Genomic DNA, 26,820 nt, shown 5'->3' on the forward strand with positions numbered 1-26,820 from the left:
ACATTAGATATCACATCATGAAGCAAAAATAGGAAATTGCTTAGCACAGATCTCAGAACTAAAAAATTACGAACAGAGTTAAAAGTAATGAACGAAGAACCGCATTGCATTCACCAAAATCACTGTAATAAAAACTCAGGCGAAGCGTCACAGTCACTCTCTCTTCCCTCACACAAAAAAGACTCTCACAAACACACTCACTCACCATAGGCTTAGGGTTCCTCTGTTCTTCTTCTTCTTCTTCTTTTCTAACTTCTTCTAATCTGAAAGCTGAGAAAATTCACATTTCCCGGAACACCCTTTTTGCTGCACATGGCGAAAACGAGGCCAGGGAGGAAGGACTTGGACTCGTACACCATAAGAGGAACCAACAAGATCGTAAGAGGTAACACCGACCCTTTTTGAGTTTGACCTACCCAGTTGCGTTGTCTTCTTAAAAATGGTTACTTTCGTGGTTTTCGTGGATGCCCATGATGTCATTTTGAGGTGGGGTTGTGGAATGTTGCAGCTGGAGACTGCGTTCTGATGCGGCCCTCGGACACGTCGAAGCCACCCTACGTGGCGCGCGTGGAGAAGATCGAGCAAGACAACAGGAACAACGTGAAGGTTCGTGTGAAGTGGTATTATAGGCCTGAAGAGTCGATTGGGGGTCGAAGGCAGTTCCATGGTGCTAAGGAACTGTTTCTTTCTGACCACTATGATGTGCAGAGTGCTCACACTATTGAAGGAAAGTGTTTGGTTCACTCTTTCAAGAACTATACTAAGCTTGAGAATGTAGGTGCTGAGGATTACTATTGTAGATTTGAGTACAAGGCTGCTACTGGGGCTTTCACTCCTGACCGTGTTGCTGTGTGAGTTTCCTTTTTTGTTTTTATTTTTTGGGTTTTTTATTGCGCGAATGGTCATTCTGTGTTGTAGAACTAATGTTTGTTTTTTTTTTTTTTTGGTCTTCTTTTTGGTTTGTTTTTTGAAGGTATTGCAAATGTGAGATGCCTTATAACCCGGATGACCTCATGGTACAATGTGAAGGGTGCAAGGATTGGTAAAATCAGTGTATTCTGCTTTACTTTGTTTACTATTATTGCTTTTAGATTGTCCTTTTTTCTATGTTTATTTATAGATTTTAGTTTGATCATTAGGTACGTGAGGCTTTTGTTATCATCATGACTCTGGGTTCGTTGTTTTTTTCCTTCAATATATAAATTACTGTCAGCCAATATAAATTGAATGATGCAGAGGCTTATTCCTTTGGTTGATTGGCTTGAATGTAATGATGAAAATTATTCTGAGATATGTATCTTTAAATCCATGTAGGATTGGGAATGCAAATTTTGTTGGAATCACTTTTGTATTCTTTGTTAAAGTGTGTTAAGTCTAAGGAGTGTCCAAGAATCATACGTTGTTGATTTTCATATTTGCTGATGCCCCTATATGTTTTATAGACACATATTTCAATCTTTGTAGGTTTCTTGTAGGTACCATCCTGCTTGCGTGGGCATGACTATTGAAGAAGCAAAGAAACTAGATCATTTTGTATGTTCCGAATGTTTGTCTGATGATGATATGAGGAAACCTCATGCTACATTTTCTGCATCGCCTGGAGCTGATGGCAAGGTGACTTCTTGCATCCATTTCCAAATAATTAGTACTTCACTTTGTTTCTATTATTGAGTTCCTACTTGGCAAAGATACGGGTGGGAAATGTGGGGGCACATTACCGAGGAAGGGATGACTGGTTTAGCACATGTTGTACCATTTAGAGTTTGACAGGGAAAAGGGATAATGTACCTTAGTGCTGCTAGTTTTTTCACCAGTTAGCATGGAATTCTTACTGAGGCACATGTAAAAGTACCAGGCATGTGCCAAAACATGCACTTCTGTTTTGATAGTAAGCTTTGCATAGTTCGTTCTTATTTCTGACTTTGCTTTCTTTAATCTGAAACACTATGGGCATTGTTCAAATTCAAATATGCTGCAAAGAGTATCTAATCAAACTGTGGGATAGCTAAAAATAATCTAATGGTCATGGGTGCTTATGTATGCTTTTACTTTAAAATAAAATATGCTTCTGTTATTTTTTATTGTTGGATTGTACTTTTGTCTGTCAACCATGCTTGCTTTTGCTAATCATTGTGAATGTATTGAAAGCTGCAATCATTTTGTTTGAGATATAGATTTATAAATGATGTTTACTGTCTTGAGCCTTTGCTTAATCAATATCCTTATGAATTATGATTAACATACATACTGGTCACGCTTTTCTTCACCAAATTTATCTGAATACTTTCTTCCTATGCTTTTCCATGTTTGACTCTCATTTGCATTTTCTGAGAGTTGTATCAATATAAACTAGGGTTCATGGTGAACCCTACATGAAGCATTATATCCATATTTCAAAAGAAATTTTGAAAGTTTATTATGTACATGTTGTAAAATCTGGTGGTGGTCTTGTTGCCATCATCGAAAACTAAGTGTATAGTAACAAAACTGATCTTTAATGGGGGACTCAAAACATCATTTTGCCTTATGAATGATATCATTTCCATTGTTATTCCTCATGCATATAATTTGATCCTCATCATGTCTGTTTTATGGTAGGCTGAAATTAACATGGGGTCTAGACTGAAGACTATCCTACTTCTGATCTTCATATTCTTTCATTTATCATTTTGCCTCAGAATATTCTTCTAATTTTGTTGCTAATTCTTAATAAAATATGATTGTGGTTCAACTAGCCTCTGGAATAATCTACAGGAGAAGTGAACGTATATTAAGATCTTTGAAATCATGACATGACCATTACTTGTTAGTAAATATGTGACTGCTTTGAAGTTCTTATTTGACAAATACACCATATATCACCCAGTACCGTTATATTAATTTTAAGTAGCATTAAGCTATTTCTTTGTTTAAATAGGCTTACGTATTTCTATGCAAATATTTAGTTCAAATCTGGATTCTAATTGCATCAAGCTATTTTTAAAATAAATAATAAATAAACTTTATCTAGCTTTGGAAGATATTATTAAAATGGATCCTCATGATAAATAATATCTCAAAGATTTTGTTTTTTAACTGAGTTCAGTGACATCGTATTGATTCATTTGGTTGACCTTACCTAGTGGGATAAAATTTTATTGTTTATCAAGCTATGGATTTTGTGTTTGTAAAATGAGGATTGTAAGTGCAAAAGTTTGCTGTATTTGTGTTGAGAGTAAGAAATATGATTATATTTGTTCAAAGTAAATGTGCATAAAAGTTATTTAAGCCTGACTTTCGTCCAATGTCTGTACTATTGTGTTTGGTTGCATCTTCTGCGCATGGCACTGCTGAATTTGGGGTGATAGTTGAATCATGTTAAGATCTTGTAGCAAAGACTTCTGTTTTCTTAAGGGCATTAGTCTCTACTTATCAATTTGTTTTAGATTGCTTGTACTTTGTACTACTCTACAGACTATACAGGCTTTTAATAGCTTTCCTATTGATGACCAATATGTGTAGTGTTAGAATGTGAATTGTTCTGGATTTCTAACCTTCTTGGTGTGTTAGGATAATAGTTTAATAAAGTGCTTATTCCCTTATTCAAAAATGTCTTTGTGCATGAGGAGTTTATACCATAAATTAAACTATGAAACTTATTGACATAAGCTGAAAAGAGTTTATTTTTATAAAATTATATAAAGAAGTTCATTGAAATAAGCTGAAAATATTTTGAAAGTCATAAGTTATTTTCATAAGCTCTTCGAGACACACTAATCTGTTATGCAAGGTGTTTAGTGCCTTATGGTTGCTATCATTTAGAATTGCGATTTGTAATACGACTATAAATTGGAAAATGGTGTAGCTTGGATCTTCAGCTATGGAGAGGTGATTCATTGTATAGCTAGTTGCACATTTGTTTTCTTGGCTTATGGTGTTATAGAATTTATGTCTTGAGTTTGCAGGTGGAGCCGAAGCGGCGTAAGAGATGACCATAATGCAGAAGTAACCTGGGGAGGTGTGAGTATGGCTGAATGGTAGCTTTTGTGTGTGTTGTACAGCTTCTTCTAGAGGCTATAAACATTTTATGTATTTGACTCAGGCTATGTATGTATCCATGTTAGATTTTATGACATTCATCTGTTTTCCTTTGTTCACTGAGAACAACTCCGATCCAAGTGTTAATTCTCTATTGATTCAATGTTGTTTCCCTTTTCTTGTTAAGCTTAGAACTGAGAGGACCAACATATTCGGATTTCTAACGCGTTTAAAGACACTTAGAACTGCACACAATAAGAAATCAAAAAATACTATTATTAATGTTTATGATGTTGAACTCATTCTTTCCCTCAATTTCTTTCTAAGGTTTTCTAGTAAGGAATTCCAAATTTTATACGTATGTATAGTATCTTTACGACTTTACCCTTTGTTATTCTATTTTAATTTCTCTTTTTATACATTAAATCATCTGCTACTTTTAATTTTTTGTTCTTATCTCTCACTAAATATGCACATAAAGTACCTAATTACTATTTTCCCGTGCATACATTTGATTGGAGGAAAATAAAAGAAAAAAATTTAGAAAATATGTTTATATTTAATTCAAACTTATTGGAGAGAGAAAAAAGAAAAAAATTGAATTATTTCTCACTTAATTATAACCCTTTTCTAAATCTATAAAGATTTGATAAGATTCTTCTTTGTTCGTTCATTAACCCTTTATTTTTATTAATCTCTCCTCCCTTATAAATCAAACAATATAATAGTTATATAATTATTTTTTATGAAGTTTGATATTTAGACAGTTCATACGTCTTGTATGAAGAGGGAAATTATTCCGTTACTTATATTTTACATTTTATAGGGCATCTTGAGTTATATGTTTATATTTATATTGTAGAGAATTTCTGCCGACAAAACCAACCTTATCTATGTAGTCACTGTTCATGACCCATCAGCTATGGAAAGTGTCATCTTAAATAAAAAAAAAGTTATATAAAAAGAAAGAAAGAAAAATTTAAGGGTTTTGTGTTGGTGCAGTTGTGCTTGTCTCCAGTGTTCGTAAGTGATACAGCGATATCAATATATGACGGTAGTATATGTCGTGAGATGGCCAGTTAATGGCATCGTGCATGCATATTTAAGGATGTTAATGGCGTAAAATGCACAACTAAAATATCAACGCTTGCATTGCATTGCACGATCGATCATATATATCAGAAAGCCAATGTTAATACCCAATTTTAATTATCATCATTACAGAAAGAAATCTTTGGATGGGTATATCATAATATCACAGTAGAAAGCATGTCTTATTCTCTTCCCCACCACGTAATTTCTTTGACTTATTAATCCTATTATCCTTCATTAGCTTGCATGGATAAGACATTAAATCTTGACCCTTCATTCCAACTCCCCACCAACATTATTCTTGGTAACTTTTGTTGTTTCTCTATTACCCGAATAGGGCATGAAACTTTCCTTCTTTGGATTCTTTTAACCATCATCCACGGCCAAAGATATAGCTATCCATCTTTACATTATCCTGATTCTACATGCAAGTTGCATTATTTTATTTTATTTTTATCAGCATCTTCCCTGTTGCTGATGTAAGCTCTCTAAACTGTTGCATGGTCTCAACCATTACCATTGATGATTCACTCCCTTATGTTGGCTCTCCATCATCCAATGCCTTGACTCGCTTTGACTTGGGTGTTAATGGCTTCATCACATCTACTTCTATAAAAATTATTGCGAACTTCCATGTACAATGTATTGACGTCACTTCATCCACCTTCAATAAGTTAAACTTTAATTTTCGCATCAGAAAAGCCACCAATTCTAACTATGAATGATGCATGTTATGTCAAACTCATGAAATTTTGCAAGGCTTAAATAACTTTTGGATTGCTATAAATGTAGTTATTTTTAGAATTAATCTCTATTAAAATTTCAATTAGTAGTTAGTCCTTAACATTTTAAAGGAAGAAAAACTTAGTTCCTATTAGAGATTCAACTCTAAAAATATTTTGAACGATAGGGACTAATTTCTTGCCATGCTTTTTAGCAAATAAATATTATCAATTTTTTTAAAAACAAAGACTAATTCTAAAAACAGTGACATATAGAGGGATGAAAATTTTATTTAAGTTATTTATAATCTTCTACAAAAATATAGTACAAAATTTGTTTTATCATCCAAATATCAAATAATTAGCATTATATATAAGTATTTTGATCTTATATATTAATTTTTTGTATATACACATTTCAAAATATTTTTCCAAAATAAAAGGAAAAAACATAAATTGGATATTTTAATGTACAAACAATATTTTCATTAAAAAAATTAGAGTAGTTAAAAGAAAAAGGGAGAGATTGAAAGGAAAAAAAAGTATTAATGAGTATATACTTAATGTATAATTGGACAAGTTTTTTTTTTTTTTACAATTTTATAGCAGTTTTTTAAAAAGTAAATGATAAACACCCAGACTGTTAGAGGGTTGACTATTTTTTTCAGATCAAATGCCAACTCAACTCAACATTTTGATTTTCAGAAATGTTAACGATATAATTTTTTTGTATACATTCATTACAATTAATGTGTTTTTAAAAATAAAATAATATCTAAAAATTAATTAATTTATGAAATTAGCATTTAAATTTTTAAAAGACAAATTAATTATAAAAATATACATTACTAATCTTTCTATTTTTGACTTTTGTATGGATATTTGCTTATCTGACTGATAAAGGCACTCTTTATTATATTTCTTCTGTCTCACACAGAAATCCACATGGTGACCCCACCGCTCGTCCCTCATATGGAACCATAACGAAGGTCAGATTTGGGGACCCATCAAAACAGAGAAAACAAAGCACAATCTGATTCTTGCACAGCCACATCCCTTATATGCACTTCTGCATACGTATGCATTGTAGGACACGACACAACTAGCCATGCATTGCAACCCTGCTTCTATGGTAAAATGCAATTAATTTTAATAAAAACACTTCTAAATAACTGAACATGATTTGGATATGCATAAAAACTGATTTAAATTACATATTTTTAATGAAACAAGCATTTTCTTGTTAGAAGTACGAGAATTTTTTTTATTTATAAAATAAACGAGGCCAGAGTATTATGTTTGGAATTGAGCATAAACTAAAATGATAATATAATAATAGTAATTATACATGTTGGTTCTGTTCCATTATATTTGCGCATCAAACAATGTTAGACTATTGGTTTACCATTGCAATTGATAATCGATAAAAGGAACAGAAAATAACCGAAGCTCTAAATAACGCGATGCTACTTGGCCTAATCAAAAGAGTCATTAAACAAAGAAATCAGCATCTGTTTTTCCTTCACCACCCTTGCTTCTCACAGGCCCATAATTCTAGTCCCTTTGAGATTCCTCACAAAATGGGATGCAAATTTAGAAATATCTACCTACTTGTAAATTAGATCAAAGATATCTATCCAAATCACAAAGTGAAGGACAACTGGCCTAAAAGTGACACCAAAGAAATGGGTAGATGTTCACAGCTTCAAATTGAGATCAACACTTTCTTCCACAACATCACAATTCTGAATTCTTCCTGATTGTTGTCCAATTTGTGCCACTTTCGCTGCTAGAGGGAAGAAATTGCACAAATGTTGTTGCTGATTGTACACTGGTGGGGGAGAGATTTGATCTTCCGTGATTCCCTTTGATGAAAGAGAAAAATAAATGAAAAGTTAAGAATAAATAATGATATTTGGATAAAAGAAGGAAATGGCTAATATGAGTATTGCCAAACCTGACTAGACAGTGATCCAAAATCAGGATGTACCTTGTGGTGAAATATTAGGGAAGTTGAAGGAGACTTTAATTTGGAATGTGTGCATGAAGTTAGACCAGGAGGGGCCAATGTAAGAAAATCTCCATCAAAGTTCTTATTCTGTGTATTGCTTTTCTTGGAGATTAGCTCTGAGTTGGATACCAAAAGGGAAGGAACTTCCCTGCAGATGATGTAGATATGCAGGGAGTGACTGAGCATGCAAAACTTGTAGCTACGAAGCAATTAAGATTAACATAAGTCAAAGGATCAAAGTTGAACCAACCTTAAAGTTGAATTGCCAACATCCAAGTTGAATCCACTTTCACTGCTGCATGAAATTGTTTCATTTTCTTTCATATGAGCAGGAAAAATGGGAGATTTGGAATTGAAAGAGGACACAAATGCAGCATCCTGGGAGAAGGGGTTTTGTCTTTTAATCCCTTTCATCTGCACCAAATTCAAAATATTGGAATAAGATTTTATTATGACATTCATTCTAAATTTTATAAGCTTTAGTTATACCAACTACGAGACTAGAGGGGGAACTCTTGAGAAGGAAAAAAAAAACAGGAAATTTTCATGCAGAGCAAATAGGAGTTGTATTGAGAGAGATATATGAATATATTTCATATAAAGCGGTACCTTCAAATAATTGAATGGTTTAACAAGTCAAATTAATCATTTTAGAGTAGAAAATGAAAATACCTTCTCCTTTGGCCTCGTAGGTACATAGCTAACACTAAATTTTTGGTTTGAAGGGGGCTCTATAAAGGAATGAGGTACTGGTGTTGATGAAGTCCCTGATGAGACACTCACCTGCATAATCCAAACCAAACCTTTCTTATTCCATAGGAAGAAAATGAGCTAAAAGGAGCAAATTGAAAACCCCATCATGGAAATTAAAAAGAGAAAGATCACACTTGAAAGTCCAAAACATCTTACTATTGATGAAGAAGGATATTGTTGGTACTGTGTTCTCTTCACCAAATTGGGGTGGGGCCTAATGGGATTGGATTCACAAGGGTCCATCCCAAACCTCTCCTTCTCAAATTTCAACTCATGGGAACTCCGTAACTGGGGCACCCTCACATGCCCTTGAACAGAACTTGAAGGAAAAGAGATTGGTGAAGATGGTTGATTGGAGTAATGAAAATTTGGAAATTGAATATGCAAATCATTGGAGGATTTGGTTGATGATGCAATTGCAGCGGCTGCATCCCTTTGTTCTTCTTCCAATCTAATTCTTTCAAGCTGTGCCACACCAAGTCCTCTCTGCGGCACCTTCTCTTGCTTCGGCTTTTTGGAAGCTCTACCAGTAACTCTGCCAGTACCACCAACTCTGCAACATTTTGGGGTTTCATCTTCTTTAGCCATTGTTGTTATCTTCCATCTAACACACTACAACAAATGTCATAGAGGTGTTACTATCACCCCACTTTTGATTTAATGCCTCAAACTGAGTCAATCTGGGGGAGTGATTTTCTAAACTTGTCTTCTTCTTTGCCTTACAAGTTTCAAGATCAAATTTTCATGCACACCCAGATACTTGGGTCAAAAAGAGAGAGAGAGAAAGTCAAATATTTGATGTTAACCCACAAATTTGAAGTCATAATCCGAGAAAACCTTAAGGTACTTCAAACATTACCCAAAATCTGGCTGCTCATGACTTGGATGAACACATTCCCAAAAAAGCCGTTGAGCAAATGTTGAAAAGAAACTGAAGTATCTAAGATTCGGGATTTTTTTCTAAAATCCGAAGTTGCTAGTGCGAGAGACACGCATCATCATATCTAAATTTTATATAAATATAAATTCAAAAAGGCTTAACAAGAAAATAGAATTGATATATCTACTAAAACTTAAAGCCATGCAAATCTAACGCAACAGTATATTAATATATGAATAATGCAAATAGATATATCTTACTCTCCTCAGTCCTCACCTCATTCTAATGAACACAAACACTAGAATTTCTCTCTTTTCTCTGTCTAAATCATTCTCTGAGCTGAAGAGCGAGCGAAGCACTTTTGGGAGACAATGTCATCTTAGATTGTTTGTTTCATAGGATATATCTCTCATTGGGCCCCACATGTGGGCCCCACTTATACTCGGCATCCATTTGCTGCTTTATCAATAATGCTACCCACTCTCATCAATAAATATATAATAATTAAAGTGAAATACTAATTGCTGTCATTAAAGTGCAGCACTTGTTAAGGAATTATAAATTCAAATATTATATTCAAAATATAAAAATATACACTTAATTCCTTATTTTTAATAAAAAATTATTTTTGAATTTCTTAACTACTGCACTTAAAAAACTCTAGGTACCGATATTCTTATTTAAAAACAATTAAAAAATAATTTTGTTTAAAATTTTATTATAATTTTGCTCATATATTATATTACAATTTAATATTATATTTCACTTTAAATGAATAATTTTATTTGTAATTGTATTTTATTTGGGTATTTTGAAAATTTTTATTTTTAATAATAATATTTATACTTATTAGTTTGTAAAAAAAAATTAATAAAATATTTGAGTTAACAAATTGGCATTGTGATAAATAAATTGTATTTTATAAATTGAAGTGCATTGATTCACTGTGGAAGTGAGCTTTAAATGCAAAAAGGAGTTGTAATACTGTACTCGGCTTCTCACGTGGGCTAATAATTAATGATTAACAGTTTTGTTAATTTTAAAAGATTAAGTTTAAATATTAAACCCTAGTAAATTTTATTAAAAATATATTTATTATATTAAGATTATAAAAGTGTAATAATTTTTTTTAAATCATAGTATTATTAATCATTTAAATTTAATTCTAAATATTAAGCATGGCATTTTTAATTCTAAATATGTTTGATATTTTAAAAACAAAAGAATAATATTTTATTTATTTAATAGGTAAAATATTACTATAAATTGTAAGAGAATTTAAATCATTCTTTAAAAAAATAAAAATTTGTGTTAGAAAAATAATATTCTAATTGTTTGCCATATAATAAATTTTTAAAAAAATTATTATAAAAATATTTACTATATCAAACATGGTTAACGTTAACTTTTACCATTTAGATTCAAGCATTTAAAAGTATTAAATTTTATTAATTTGAGTGTTTTAGTTTGTTCTTAAATATATTATATTGAAAAATTATAAAGCTTTAATTAATTGTTTACAGTAATAATATTTAATTGAGTGATTATAATTTTTAATAAATACAATTTTATTGAAGAACGTGATTTATCGTAATAATTTAAATAGTTAATGAACTAATTAAAAATATTGAATAGTTCCAAACCGATATGTATTCATAAACATTAAGTTAATTGTCATTAATTGTTTGAGAAATGCTATTATTCTAACCACGATTTTTTTCCTAATAATACACTTTTAATGTTTTGTTAAATTTTATTAAAAATTATAAAATTTTGTAAATTTAACTCTTTCTTATTTTTAATTTAACATTTTTTTATTAAAATTCAGTATTGCTCTCTTATACTTTAATAGTTTCAATAAATTTTAACCAATTAAAAGTATGTTAAATAATATATTATTAACATTTAAAATATATTTTTTGCATATATATTTAATACCGTTATTGTACTCCAAAAAAAGGAGAATATACTAAACAAATTACATAGTGTGATTGTTTGAATACATTTTCATTCTTTTTCTAAATTAATTAAATTAAAATTATTTTTAAAATATTTAATTAAATTTATTTAGTCCTTCACGAGTTGATGAATGCACAATAGACAATCCTAAAAAAGAAATTATTTATAAAAAATACAAAAAACATTTAATCATTATATTATTAACTTGAAAGAATAGGACTGTTGAAGCAGCTGTTAAAGAATAAAAAAATATATATAACTTTGTACTAAATATATTATCAATATATTTTATTTAATTTTTAATATATTTATACAAAAATTTTAATAAAAATATTTTTTATACTTTTTTATTAGTATGTTGGATAAAATAACTAAAATATGTAGTGTATATATATATATAACTTTTTATTTTTCACTCTTCCAACTTTTAAAACCCTATTACATTTATCTCTTTCTCGTCCAAAATTTTAAATATTTTTTTATTAAATTTTATTAAAAGATAACAAATTGATAAGTATTACTTTATATAATAAAAATTTATCAAAATAATAATATAAAATAGTCATATTATTTTATTTAATAAAAATTATTTTAAAATGTGACTAAACTTAAAATTTTATAATTATTTAAAATATATAATTAATAAATTTTTAATTTTGGAAATAAATTTAATGTTGTTCTTATCTGTCATTTATTATTGATTAGCTAATTTAAGACAATAAATTAATGTACTTTTTTATATAATACTTATTTTTGTTAATAAAATACCAATTTTTCTAACATATATCACAGACACATGTTAAAAATTTATTAAAAATAATATTATTTAATGTTATTAATGTATCTAATTATGAGATTTTTTTCATTTTAATAAAAATTTATTATATATAAAATGTTATTATGTTCTCTTAGACATATATTAAAAAATTAAATTAAATTTTTTAATGCGTATCTAATGACAAAAAAAATATTTTTTTATTAAAAATAACATAATTTATTATCTTAAAATGAAAGAACATTAAATATATATGTTTTTATGACAATTTAAAACATTCAATACAGCTTATTTAATAGATTTTACCACAAAAATAAAAAAAATACTTTAAATTTAAAGGGAAAAGAGTATGGGTGAAGGATAAGAAATAAATTAGAAAATAAAATATTTTTATTGAAATTCAAAAGAGGAGAGAAATAGGCCATAGAGCTCAGAATGAGAGGTAAGAGGAGAAAAGGAAAAAAAAAGAAAAATTCACCATATTATATTGTATTTTTATCATTATTTTTAAGAAGAAAAAATGAATAATAATTTTTTTAATAAGATCAACATTTAAAAAAAATTATTTGATACGCTTTTATAAGTTAATAAACTAAAATAAGAAAGAAAAAAATGTGAAGAACCAAATTAAAACAAAACTAAGAATCATGGGATCAATATACAAATTTAATCTATTAAAATTTATAAAAATATAAAAAATTATTAAAAAAAGAATAATTATTATCTTAAAATCATAAAAAATATGTAATGCATATTTTATGATAATTCAAATTATTTAACTAGATATATTTAATTTTTTTAATATATTCTATTGGACACATTAAAAAAGTCTATCATTAAATTAAATGTGACTTCCACATAAATTTTTTTATTTATAATAAATTTTAACCAATAAGAAAGGATATCAAAGAAAATGTTGCTGGTATAGCTTTACATTTATATCATTTTACCAACATGTATTACCACACTCTCAATTAAATTTTGTACCCATAAAATTTTAAAAGATAAGTAATATTTTTTTATCTTCCTAATTTGTATAAAATTAAGTAATAAAAAATTAATAAATCAAAGAGTAATTTTAATATTAAAATTATATTTAATATTATAAATATATTGAAATACATTAATTTTTTAAAAGAATTACTATACATAGATTATTGTTTTATGTAATTTTCTACATGTTAAAAAATTTTACTTTATTTTTCATAATATTAATTATTTAAATTATATTAATAATAATTAAATAGTTAGTTTTGATGCATTGCAAACATAAACAAAAATTATATTATCAACTTATTAGAATATATCACATATGTAACTTTTAAATTATGTTTATTATAAAAAAAAAGATTGTTATAAATACTAATAAACTAAAGTTATTAAAAACTACAGAAAGATAATTACTAAATTAAGAATGAAATTTACATAATTTTTATAATTATTAATAAATTATAATCAATAACTTAGAGTACGTTAAAAAAATATATTCAAAAGTGTATTATTAATATTTATGTATTATGAATAAGAGTAGATTATCTGCTGAATAAAGTATTTGGTATAATCATTTTATTTTATAAATAGAGACGTGTAATATTTTATGATTAAAAATAATTAAAAATTATGCATAAACTATATTTTTTTACCATAATAAATTTATGTCCTTACACATTTCTTGTAATTATTAATTTTTAATTTAATTTTTTTAACTAAAAAATAATAGAATCTATCACTTTGGTCGAGTTTAATATAATTTGTCTAAAGAAGTATAATATACGTATCTTGTGAAGCCACTCTAAAGATACAGCACACAATTATAAGTAAGAAACATGTGATTTGAAAAAAAATAAATCTAAGTTTTATTTTAAAATTTATATTTAAGGATCTTAAATACATGTATATCATTTAATTAAAAAGTTTTTTATATGAATCAATATGATTATACATTATCCGAATTAAAAAGTTCTTTATACTATGTAATATAATCATTTTTTAAAATATTATTTTTAATTAAAATTATTGTAATCTTAATTAGCTTGGTTATTATGGTGCATAATATATATTAATCTTTATAAAGTGAAATTAAAATAATTTTTAAAAAAATTGAAGAATTTTATGTGCAAAAAGTAGAAAAATTAGATTCACTAGGTAAAAAGAGATTTGTTGAATTTTTCGCATAATTAATAAGTAATAGAGTTATTTATTTTATTTATTATTATTTAATATAAAAAATTGTGACCGTTAAGTTTGATAGATTTAACAACTCCTTTAAAAATGAATGGAAGTGTAAAGTAAAAAAGAAAAAAAGTATTTATTCATATTCCATGCTTATTTTATGGTTTCAATATTATTCATAAACTTGTAATTAAATCAGATAATATTGAAACCATAAATGATTTGATTATGAATCAAAACAACAATCCCAACCAAACATAAATGTTTAACAACTGAAGCTATCCATAAATATGAGTAACCTATAGCAACTCGTATACAGCACAAAAGATGATGAAAACTGCTAACTAGCATTTACATGACATGAGAGTAGACCAACTACTGCATCTTTGGCCTAACAGAATGGATCCTATAATATTTATTTTGATTACTTTCAGATCCTAAACATTAAAGTATGTGCTTAAATACTCAAATATCTCATCAATTTTTTGTTTCTTAGATATATTAATGGTGATTTCATTTTCAGAAAACACAGCTGGATATATATGACTACCTTCCGTTACCTTTCTGTAGACTCTTGATCTTCCAATAGATTAAACATCTGCTTCATTGTGGTTGGTTTGTCACTCTGCTTTGAACTCTCTATACGGTTTGTCACTTTGTCTTAAATGTGCTATGTCTTATATTAGTGTCCACTTTTCATCCTCTCTAAGCAACCTCTTGTTTTGCTTCTCTGCCTGGTATGTTTCCTTTACCCCTTTCATCATTTTGCATTCTTCTATTAGGTTCTGGTTATTTGGTAATGTTTCAATTAGAAAGATCAAAACATGGATGCTCATTGAATTTGGGTGCTATATGTTGCTTCTTTTTAGGAATTCAGTGATCATGATAATCTTTTTTGTACCACATGCCAATGCTTTTACTTAAATTTTATGTATAGCAGCTAAAATCGGAGTAGAGATGGGTTGCTTAGCTTTATGAACTTCTAAGGGGCCTGTTTGGTTTCTAAAAATGTTTGATATTTTTACTTTTAATTACAAACCTATCGTTTTGTTTTCATTTTGTTTCCTGCTTTCTAAGACTTGTACAAAAAACAGTGAAATAGAAAACAATTATTTTTAGTATTTTGTGCAAATATTTAAAAACAGGGAAAAGAAAAAAAAGATAAAATTAAAAACATTTTTTGAAACCGAACAGTCTAATGTTTTTCAAGAAAAGTATATAACTCAATGTTACTACCCCTGTTTTTTTTTTTTTTTGACGATTTAGGCTTTGCATAAGAATTAGAGAATAAATTTATATGTATTCAAAATTTCATAAAAAAATATTACTTAAATTTTATTATACCCTTCATCTATTATATTAATTATCTCACTTTTTTAATATCTTCTCTCAAACAAACATTCATGGGTAAAATTATAGAAAAAATATTAATTGCTCATTGAGTTTATAAAATGATAATGAAAAGTAAACAAAACACAATTGGCATGTCAAAGAAAAAAAAATAAGTGGAGAAAGTACTCTTATGTAGGTATTAGGTTTTATTGCAAAAGAGAAAAAAAAATCTTGTGTATGGATTGACAACTGGTGTTTAAATGATAGATTGCATAGTTGCATTAATTCCAAAATGCATCTTATGTATACATGTATATTGTCTTAGTCTCAATCATTAATAATAGTTATCATTCTACGCTTCATTCTCTTTGTTCTGTACTTCAAAGGAGGCAAATGTGAAAGTCATTTAACCGAGTTACAAGTATGGTCCACTAATTTGATACGAATAATATTTTACCTATGTCAATACAATATGAGAAATTATCACATTCCTCAAGGAAAAGTGTCTAGCCTGTTAATTAACCCATGGGTTTATGATGAGATTTACAATCAATAATGGAATGTTCTGTGCAGGTATAAAAATGAGTCCAAAGAAATGGTTTAAGAAGATTGTGAAGCTGAAGAAACCGAAGGAAGATAAATCGAAACAAGAAAAGGTTATTTCTTTGATTTCTTACAATCTATGTAATTTAAATTTAAACATACGTTATGATACTTTGGAAAGGATTCCTCTGCTTATTGCCCGCTTGGAAATTTCAACTCCACTTTCTTCTCCCTGATTAAAATAAGTCTTCAATAAGTTCTACACTTGTACCATTACTTGATGAATTTGGATCCTCTCATGCCATTAACTAACGTGACATGGTTTATGTCAAATAAGAATCCATCATGATTAGTTGTAGGGCCCATTTGATCAAAATTGTGTTTTTCATTTTGATATGATGGTATCATATTATTGAATAAGATAACGAGGATTCAAATCCAACATTACTTCTGAATAGGTGCAATCTGCTGCTGCTGAAAAGTCAGATGAGTTGTCGGAGGAGAAACAAGACACTAATGAAGAGTCAAGTAACATTCCCAATGAAGTTTTGGTGGTAGAAGGGACAGTTCCCACGAGCTTGATCCAAGATATTGCTGCCACTCGGATTCAAAATGCATTTCGTTCATTTCTGGTACATTATTTGTTTTTTAATTCATGTATTGTTATTTGAGCCTTTTGCGTGCATTTTCCTAAGCTCTCTTTTTTCTGTATGGAGGCAAGAAGAACATTGCACCATCTAAGGGGAGCAGTGAAATTTGAGGCTTTGATTCAAGATCACATGGCCAGAGAACAAACAGAGACTGCACTAAACTACATACATTCATGGAGCAGAATACAAGAGCAAATTAGAGCTCGCAGACTATGCATGATAACAGAAGCTAGGATTAAGCAAAAGAAATTGGAAAACCAGTTAAAGCTCGAGGCCAAGATTCATGAACTAGAGGTATTATTACTGTCATCTTACCATGATGGCTTGTTTTGTTATAAGTGCTAAACAAAGTATTAAAATGAAGCTATGTCAGGTGGAATGGTGTGGCGGTTCTGAAACAATGGAAGAGATACTTTCGAGGATGCATCAGCGTGAAGAAGCAGCAATCAAACGAGAGCGAGCCATGGCATATGCTTTCTCTCACCAGGTACAGAACTACTTCTCTAAATTGTTTCAAATTGCACTTTTTCTAACTATGGCCAATTTGGATAAATGAACTCTTTAAAAAGTAAAAAAAAAAAAAAAATCACCATAAAAAATAATAAAATATTTCTTGTAAGTTATAAATAATTTATGTTTTTTTTTTTTCATTCAGCTTTCTAACATTTGAAGTGACAAGTTATTTCTATCTTATGATATAAATTTATTTATTTTTTATACTTTTTTTTTTTGGTTACAAGAACTTACATAGAAATTTACTTTAAACTGGGCCTATGTTTTCATTGCATCCATCATGTGAGATACTGCAGTGGAGGCCCAATTGTAACCAGTATTTGGGCCAGGCTACATACGGGCTTGGCAAGGAAAGCTGGGGCTGGAGCTGGAAGGAAAGGTGGGTTGCAGCCCGTCCTTGGGAAATCCGGGTCCGTTTTCAGGGTCCAGTGGCAAAGAAAATCAATGGCCATCAGCAGAAAACCAAAGTAGACAAAAATGACCACAATGATGGCAAAGTGGCCTCGTCTAAGCCTGAGTTGTCAAATGGCAAGGAGACTGAGAAAGGCAAAGAAAACAGCACTGCAGAGTTGTCAAAGAACAATCTAGCCAAATAAACCACTCTGTCACCTGTATCATCTGTGGCCACAAATCAATTACCTCAGTGTTTGTTGTAAGGCACCTTTTATTCATCCAATTTTGTGTCCTCTATTCCTAACTTAGCATATATGGCATCTGGTGTATACATTAAATTAGGAGACTTCCTAAATTGTAATCTTTATTTGCATGATCCATTAGAAACATGAATTATCTTCCAACTTCCCACTGCTGAGTTTCTTATGGTCGAAGCTTGAGAAATAGTCTATTATCCTCTACATTACAAGGTAAACAATGGCTAATATCTCCACCAAACGTAATTTTATACTTATTATCCACTGATATACAACTGAGGTCAGATAGCTTTGGTTATTAGAAGGATATTCACTTGCCACAATTATTCAAAGATTTACTAAACAAGAGTAAATAACAAAAGATTTTGCCCTCCATGTAATGTTTGGATTCTGGTTTCTTATTTGAAGTAACATAATTAAGCTGCTTTAGCATTTAACTATATGAATATGATTAAACGATTTCAGGCAGTTCAATTTAAGAAATAGGACGGTTGTACTCTATGGGGTAACATATTCATTAAATACTTGTCACCCTTCATACATAGTAACCTGAGTTGTGTGATGTATGATGAGTTGATTTTTGACGAAATCTTAATTATCAACCGACTAGCAGCAGCACCAACGACAGAAAAATAATTGCCACCATCTCAACAGAAGCCAAGGTTGTTTGTATCTTTCATCTTTTTATCTTTTTCATTATCCGGTTGAATTAGAGCATTCCCAATTGAACATTGCAGAAGATCTTTATGAGGTTCTGAGATACCAAGGTAGGGGACCACAGACAGGTGTACAGATATCACACTTTGGTGGCATCCATGAGTGTGAACACTCTCTCATAATTGAGCTTCGTTGTGCTCATCCATCCTCTTCCCTTTTCATGGCTCCCCCTGCAGATGCATTCTACTTTTCCCACTTGTTCATAACTATTAAGTTTTATCCACCCAAAAACCAAGATACCCCCCCCCCCTTCTCTCAAAACAAAGTACCTCATGTTACTGTTACAAGGCTGAAAACAAACAAAAAATCACCTGAAATTTTTGTTCCATAAGGTAACGTGCGGTTGGAAGTTATATGGTGGAAACTGAACTCTTTGCATTAACTAAGTAGGTTGGTGAGTGGGTCACCAAAGATGACTTGGGGGGGTTTTTTCCTTTATCAAGTTAACTTTTTTATTCCTAATCAAGCTTTCAGTCGCTATCATAGCATACTAAACTAGCCGAAGAACTACAAAACATGACATGCGAAAGGAAAAGCAATAAACCACGCTGTATTTAGGATATTGCCCTTTTACCAAGCTCGGAATCAACTCTCACGCAACCCCTTTTCTTTGTGTCAACTGTTTTCTACTGTTCATGGACAGTGACTTCTCAATCAAATGCTCCCAAAATCCAAGCATGAAAGAGATAGGTGTAATGAAGCTGCGCATTTCCTTCCAATTGTTTTTGCAGGATGAGGAAGCTAGCGACTAGTGACGAGTGGATGGTGGTTGCAGTAGAAAGTAGTAAAAAGGGAACAAAACAACAATCATTCTTATGCAAAGAGAACCCCTCTTTCACCTCCTTGAAATATAGGGATCAATTAAAAGCACTCTCTTTTTTCTTTCATTCGAAACAAGACAGCAACATCCATACCTAGCCAAGATCATTCACAAGTTCGATACCCTCACCAAAAAGACACAAAATTCCTATGTCGGCTAATTTGGGTTTGCGCTGTTTTGTCATGGAGAAAATCCCTTATCTGCATCTGGGTCTGCACTGACTTGGAAATATACAAAATATTGAGCATACTAGCTCTTTTATTCAGTGTGCACGTTTTTTTTCAGTCCACTACAAGAAACTAGAAATGAAAGTATAAAGAAGACACAACCACCACAAAGGAAAAACATAGCAATCCAATACAGATGAAACAAAACAAACTAACATAGTACTTAAAACACTAATGAAAGCATTAGAAAACATGAATTAACAGATAAATAGCAGAACAAACCGGGGGATTGGAAAACCTGAACATTCACCTCAGATTTTCTTCATTCCCACGGCATATATAGGCCATTGAAATCAACACATCTGAAATCCAAACCCAACAACTCTTCAACCAAGTTGATTTTGAATTCCCTTTGTAATCTGAAATCTCATCCATCCTAAAATCTTTCGAAAGCAAATTCTCCATTAATCATCTTCAAGTCAACCCACCAACCCTGAAATCATCAAAAAGAAAATAAATTGATGACTGAGAAAAAACAAAGAGGAACCCAATTAAGATTTTTAAACCCATGATTGAATCATGAAGGGAGAACCTGAAGGAGAAGGAAAGTTAGGGTTTTTGACGTGTGTTTTGCATCAATGGCGAGAATCAGAGGAAGCAGAGGACGGCTTGTCAGATACGCCGCCGTGTTCCTCTTCACCCTGAATTCGTGCTGGGATATGGAAGCCGGAGAAGCCACCGGTGCCGGAGAATCCGAGACCGCCGGAGACGGAAGCCTGGTGGATCAACGACGAGAGATAGTTTTGGTGGTGATGGTGGTGGTGGTGATCAGCGACGGCCGCGGCCGTCGCCATTGAAGGGTCTATCCAAGCACGAACCGAAGGAGTGTTACTGGACTGAAGGGGTCCCCTCTGAGAAAGAAACTGGCCATGGCCAAACGCCGGCGCCGGCGAGTTGAACACAAACCCACCGCCATGGCCACTGTTAGCAGCATCTGCAGCATTAGTATTCCAATTCATTGATCTGTGCAAGCGGTGTTCATCCGAGTGATGTTGATGCTGCTGCTCTGACCACCCGGAACCGCCGTCGAAGCCGAGCGCCGCGGCGGTTCCGGAGAATAGCACGGGCTCGTGGTGGGTCTGAGCCTGCTGGTGAAGCAGAACAGGGTCCTGAAAGGACTGCAAAGAGAGCCGCAGATCCTGCTGGGTGGCGCCGCCACCGCTGGCTGTTCGCGACAGCAAATCCGGCGGCGGCGGGTAATTCTGAAACGAGGTGGTGGTGGCCTCCATAGGAAAGAAAGACTTAATTGTCTCGGCAATGTTGTCACTGTCCAAAGACGCTGGCAGAAAACCAGAAGCACTGTTGTATTTGTTACTGTTGTTGTTATTGCCATCATTTTCACCCAATTGTGGCGGAGGAAATTGATGCACAATTCTTTCGGCAACGATAGTTCCAGTAGGAGCTATCATTGAATCGTTCGGGGATTTCTGGTGAACGATTTCATTTATTTGTTGATGTTGCAATGCAGAAGAGCATGTGATGGCGGGGTTCCATGCTGGCAGCTCCGCCAATTCATCGATGGCGGCTTTGGCCTTTTTAATGAGCCAGTCGACGGCCTTGCTGGGGCGGTCGTAGCCAAGGCGGTCTTGCACGTCGTAGAATTGAATGGCGGTGTGTGCGGAGAGGCGCACACGGCGGTCCCTTGGACCTTTGGCGGTGCAAACCTTGCTGTGGCGGTCCTTACGGCCGGTGGAGCGGACAATGTGGCCTCCTTGGACCTCCACAATTTCACCGCCGCCTCTCATCCCCAGTTTGGACGATGTGGATGCAATTGAATGGCGGTGTGTTTCTCCCATCTTTTTTGCATGTTCGGTTGAATGTTGTGGTGGAAGAGGAGGGGGGAAAGAGCGTTTCTTTGATGGCTGTTGGAGTTGGATATGAAAGTTTGGGTCTTGTTGCTGATGATGATGATGATGTTGGAGATTGTGGGATGGTTGAGTAGATTCGAGGTTGTCTCTGTCTTTTCCTCGTTCTTCTTCTGCTGCTGCTGCTACGTGCCTTGGATTTAGGACCAGGTTTTGATGATGTTGGTAATGATGATGCTGATGGTGTTGATGACGAGGGTGATAATTCCTGTGAGGATCCAGACTCAGACCCTTGTTGTTGGGATTTTCTTCTTCCAGCTTTTAATGAAGCAGCGCACTTTTGATTCCTTTCACTCTTCCTCCCCACTCTCTTCTTGTTGGTCGTGCAACTGCCACCACTCTGAATCTTGCGTCTGCTTCTCCCAAAAGTTCCTGCCATTCAATTTTCCCACTTCCATCACCACACCCTAAAACTCACAAACTAAACTAGCCCAAGACTGTTACACTTACACCACCCTAACCCATCTCTTTATCTCCCTCTTTTTCACCCTCTCTCTCTCTCTCTCTCCCTCCACACCACTTTTTTGCCTTTTTGCTAATTGAGTTCCTTTATTCAATATGTACTAACCAAACTGGAACTAAAATACTGTTGGGTTGGTTAATACCCACTTGGCCAAACAACCTTAGGAAACCACCCAACTAGACGAGGTGTCCCCTTGCAAAATTTCTAGCAAATATTTGGTATCTCAAACCACAGGCAGACACAAAAAGCAGAGAGAGAGAGAGAGTGAGAGAGGGAACAGTAAATTAAGGCCATGGGGAAGAGGAATTGATTCTGGCCCTATAGGAGGGCTTGATGATGGCAGTGCTAAAGGTGACAGTGTTTGGTCAGAATGGAGGTGTTAAATATCTGTGATTTCATCACTGCGCTTCTGCTGCTGTTCTTGTACTACACTACACACTCTAACATAATACTGCATAATACAACCAACCTACCCAATTTTCATTCAATCACCAAAACTTTCTTTCAACTTTCACCAATTCACCCTTCTCTTCCTCTTTCTCAATTTGGGTTTATTTTATTTTTTAAAAAATATTATATTTTTACATGTGCTATTTACAAGTTAGTAACTGTTGGTTTTGGATGCTCTTTGAGAGATTGATCCTTTACACAGCTTTTGAAAGGGACATCCTCACAGCTTTTCTGTTCTCTCTCTCTCTCTTTATTGTTTCACTTAAAAGAAATAACAGCGCAACATGGATGCCTAAATTTACCTCTTCACCAAAACCAACTTTCATCTGCTTTGTGAAATTACTGCAGACGCCATCTCCCTTCGCTTTCTTCTCGTGGAGCACTCTCGTGTGTGCCTATGTTTTTGCATGCTTGTCCTTTTCCTTACAAACTTAAATTACTTCTTTGCCCCATTATAAGAATAATTCCTTTTTTTTTTATTTATATATTTCAAATTGATCAAACTATTTTCTCTGCAATTACAGCCTTCTTTACTTGATATAAATTTTAAGCAATGTATAACTTTGATAGATTTATATTTAATTTTTAAAAAAATATATATTTCTTTATTTGAAATTATTTAATTACTATCTATTTAAATGTCTCACATTTTTTTATAATTCTTTTTTATTTAACATTTTTTTATATCTTTCATTCCTCTCTCTGTCTATCTTCATATAAATCATATTCATAATACAAAATATGAAAAAAATGAAATGTGACAAAGAGGATAATTAAATAAAAACATGCTTATTTTAAATATCCATTCGTGTATATGATATTAGGATACATAATATAATAAAATTTAATAACATATGATTGATTAATTAATTAAGATGTCTTCCCCAGCTTTCTTTTCCCTGTAATTTCAACAATAACAATTAGTCCTACTCCAACATTTCATACTCATTTTTTGTGTAATATTAGTATTTAAGACTTAAGTTTTAAAATTTGAGTACGACGAAAAATTAATGATATTGTTGTAGTACCATTAATTGAACAGTTTATGCAGTCATCGCCCTTCAAAATTGAAGGCTTAATCACATTTTTAGAGTTCATATTTTAGTTTAAGAGTAGTTTTAGTCTTTTTAACTATTAATATTTAGTTATTAAATAAATTTTTAAATTATTATATAAATTTAAAATATATAAAAATTAATAATACGTTATATACTTATTATATTTGTATTAGTTATAAAAATTGTGGATAGATTAAAGTATAGGGGGGGAAAAAAAACAATAAAGTGAAGTTGAAACCAATACATTAAAACTCTTATAGTATCCATTTTATTTGCAATAGCACCGCCCAGTAAGATTGAGTTGTTATACATTTTCTTGCATTCTTATTCTCTGCTAAGATGAATTCAAATTCCATACGCATTGTCTTTTGTTGTTATCATATTCTATATATTTTATCTTCACTGAAAAATATTATTTTTTCAGTTATACGAAATTTAACCACTAAATACTTCAAATTATATGCTTCTTACAAATTAATTGATAAATAAGCAAGCTTCAAGAATTTCAGGTGATGAAGAAAAATTAATTAATTAATGCTAACGTATCTTATGTTCCATTTTCTTTAACTTCATCTTTCTGGTGAAAAACCAATTTAGATTGAAATAAATAGAGTTATTATTTAGGGAAGCAAATATAATTTATCCCAATTAAAGCTACTGTGAGGTTCTCTTTGATGTAAAAACCCGTAATTGACGTATGCTTAGTTGTATTCAAATTCTTTTAAATCTTAACTCAATAATTAATTAGTTGAAGGTGAGGCGGGCCATCTTCTTAAACTCAAGATTCAGACCTGCACTGTTGCATTGAATATTTTTTTTATTTTTTTAAATATTTTAAAAAGTTTCGATAAATATTTCTGTTTAAAAATTCTTACTTAAATTATATATAAAATTTAATTACTGATTTTGATCTTTATGATTAATGTGATTTAAAAAAGTGACGTGTGATATAAAAATTATTATACAACAACATATTTAAACTTTAAAAAAAATATAAAAGATGAAATCAAAATCCAATATATTTAAAAAGTAAAGCAAAAAAAGAAGCGAACAAGAAACTAAAGGCAAGGTTTAATTTTCGTGCCGAATTATAGAATTTAAATACGATGAACAAGTGGCTTTTATTATTAACAATGCAGGTTGCATTGGATGATTGGCGATCCACTTCAATCAATGCACATCCAATTCCACGCAATAACAAATGCCATTTATCTTGAGAGATAGTCAACAAATGCTTCATTTTTTTCCACATTATAATTTTGATAAAAGTATGGGACAGCGATGTCTACTATATTCAATATAGATAAAAAAGAAAAAAGAAAAAAAAGAGGCACCTCTTTTCTTAATTTTAGCTTTTTCTTGAAGGAACTTGAAGTGATGGTAATGTAATTAGAATAATTGGTTTAATTGGTTAATCTTTTCCCTTCGTTATTCAAGTGAGGACCATCTACACCTTCATTTAATTTGGTGGCTTGAGAGAAACTTGAGAATTTATTTTACCTTGAGTTTACATATGTTGTGCAACTCATAGACAAAAAGGACCACAATAATTAAATAAACAAAACAGCAACTTAACATGGACCTCTATGTTGCAAAAGGGGAAAAAGGGAACAAAAGCTTTAAGTTCTATTGGAGTTTGAATCCCAGTAATCCACCTAATTTTAGAACTATTATTTTCTTTATGATTCGATGCACAAGTTGATGATGATCATGTTCCTCCAGAAAAAGGACCACTGCTTTTTTGTTTTCAAACACAAATAAAAAAATAGAATGAAGGGGGTGATGCATCCACTTCAACATGTATATATATAAAGGCACCAATTAAGCAAAATGTTAGTTTGAGTGATAAAAAGGAACCAAAAAGAGATGCATGCAAGGTAATGCCTCAGTAGGGGAATATATTTTTCAATTTTAATGTGAACAAGTAAAGCAAATGAACCAAACCTTAGACTGAGGAACTTCTTATGAAGCAAATGGCTGCTGAGAGATGTGGGCTGATATATTCTATTCCCACCAAACAAGTTGGTGAGTTGAAATATCTATCTTTAATCCTTTTGACTGTAGAACTTCATTTTCCACAAACTAGACTTTGTCACTACAACTTGGATGTTTAAATTTGTGTCTGTGTTTATTATATATATAATGAGTTAAGTATGACAAGGCCATGATGAAATCCATCTGGTTATTTTGTACGACGAGGAGGGTGAAATAATCTTACCAGGTATAAAGTACAGGAATTTTGAGCGTGAAGCTAATTCAAGAATAAAGAAAAAGTTAGGGTTGAGTTTAAGTGATACCTTTCTCTAAATTTTTTTATTATTTGTATCTTATTTAGATATTATAATGGAGTTTGAGGGTGTGATCTGAGATCAAATAAGAGAGTGAATTTTAAGTTTACAATAAAATTTAGGTAGAATTTCTTAAACATAGTTACTGTTAATTATTAATCAAAATTATAATCTTATTTCAATAATATGTAAAAATATTAAATATAAATATTTTATTAAATTAAAATTTTAATTTTAATCGATAAACAATAATTACAAAATACTACATGAATTTTGCTTTAAATTTAATTGTCTATTTATACAGAAAATTTTTTATTTTAATGTTAATATTTTATTATATAATATATATCACAAACTTCAAAACTTTAGTATAAGCTTGATCTTCATCCTTGTACTCATTTAGTATCTAAATTGTCATGTTTGCACCTATTACTTGCTGTTTGTTTCTATTTTTAAAAAAATTGATAAAACATAAATATTATTATAAAAGAAAAATATTTGTTAAAAATACTTAAAATAATGTACAAAATTTTAATTACATTGATATGATTATAATATATGTATTTATTTATATTAGTGTGAGTAAATGAATGTAAATACTATGTTACCGGAAACTATACTTGCACCTAAACTTATTTAATAAAGATTTACCCTACTTGATATGGATATTTTTTGTGTGTACGCAATGAATGTAGAACTAATAACTGTCATATCTGAAAAAGCACATATCAATCTTTCATAAAATGTAAGTGCATTTAAAAAAGAAAAACATTGCTACATAGTTTAAGCATAAATTGTGGAAAGAAAATTTAACTTGAGGCTGTTTGATCAGAAAAATGTTTTTATACTTATTGTTTTATAAA

General features: G+C 31.1%; 3 protein-coding genes across 3 annotated transcripts; 2 read left to right on the forward strand and 1 right to left on the reverse strand.

Annotated features, from left to right (window-relative positions):
• On the forward strand, nt 1-4,187 carry LOC113865467 (chromatin remodeling protein EBS-like). The gene is made up of 5 exons (XM_027500041.1): nt 1-385; nt 509-851; nt 974-1,042; nt 1,476-1,614; nt 3,945-4,187. Exons 1-5 carry the CDS (start codon nt 313-315, stop codon nt 3,969-3,971), a joined length of 651 nt encoding a protein of 216 aa, XP_027355842.1. The 5' UTR covers nt 1-312; the 3' UTR covers nt 3,972-4,187.
• A 10,886-nt stretch (nt 4,188-15,073) lies between these two features.
• Nucleotides 15,074-18,209, forward strand: LOC113865553 (protein IQ-DOMAIN 1-like). The gene is made up of 6 exons (XM_027500198.1): nt 15,074-15,122; nt 16,292-16,369; nt 16,715-16,888; nt 16,973-17,200; nt 17,280-17,393; nt 17,716-18,209. Exons 2-6 carry the CDS (start codon nt 16,295-16,297, stop codon nt 18,013-18,015), a joined length of 891 nt encoding a protein of 296 aa, XP_027355999.1. The 5' UTR covers nt 15,074-15,122; nt 16,292-16,294; the 3' UTR covers nt 18,016-18,209.
• Nucleotides 18,210-18,630: 421 nt separating this feature from the next.
• Nucleotides 18,631-21,663, reverse strand: LOC113864753 (transcription factor TCP3-like). Its single transcript, XM_027498821.1, has 2 exons — nt 20,366-21,663; nt 18,631-20,266 (listed from the first exon to the last, which is right to left on the reverse strand). Exon 1 carries the CDS (start codon nt 21,627-21,629, stop codon nt 20,409-20,411), a length of 1,221 nt encoding a protein of 406 aa, XP_027354622.1. The 5' UTR covers nt 21,630-21,663; the 3' UTR covers nt 18,631-20,266; nt 20,366-20,408.
• Between the last annotated feature and the right edge of the window lie 5,157 nt (nt 21,664-26,820).

This window comes from Abrus precatorius, unplaced genomic scaffold, assembly GCF_003935025.1.
Source record: "Abrus precatorius isolate BTA unplaced genomic scaffold, Abrus_2018 Scaffold4, whole genome shotgun sequence".
Lineage (NCBI taxonomy): Eukaryota > Viridiplantae > Streptophyta > Magnoliopsida > Fabales > Fabaceae > Abrus > Abrus precatorius.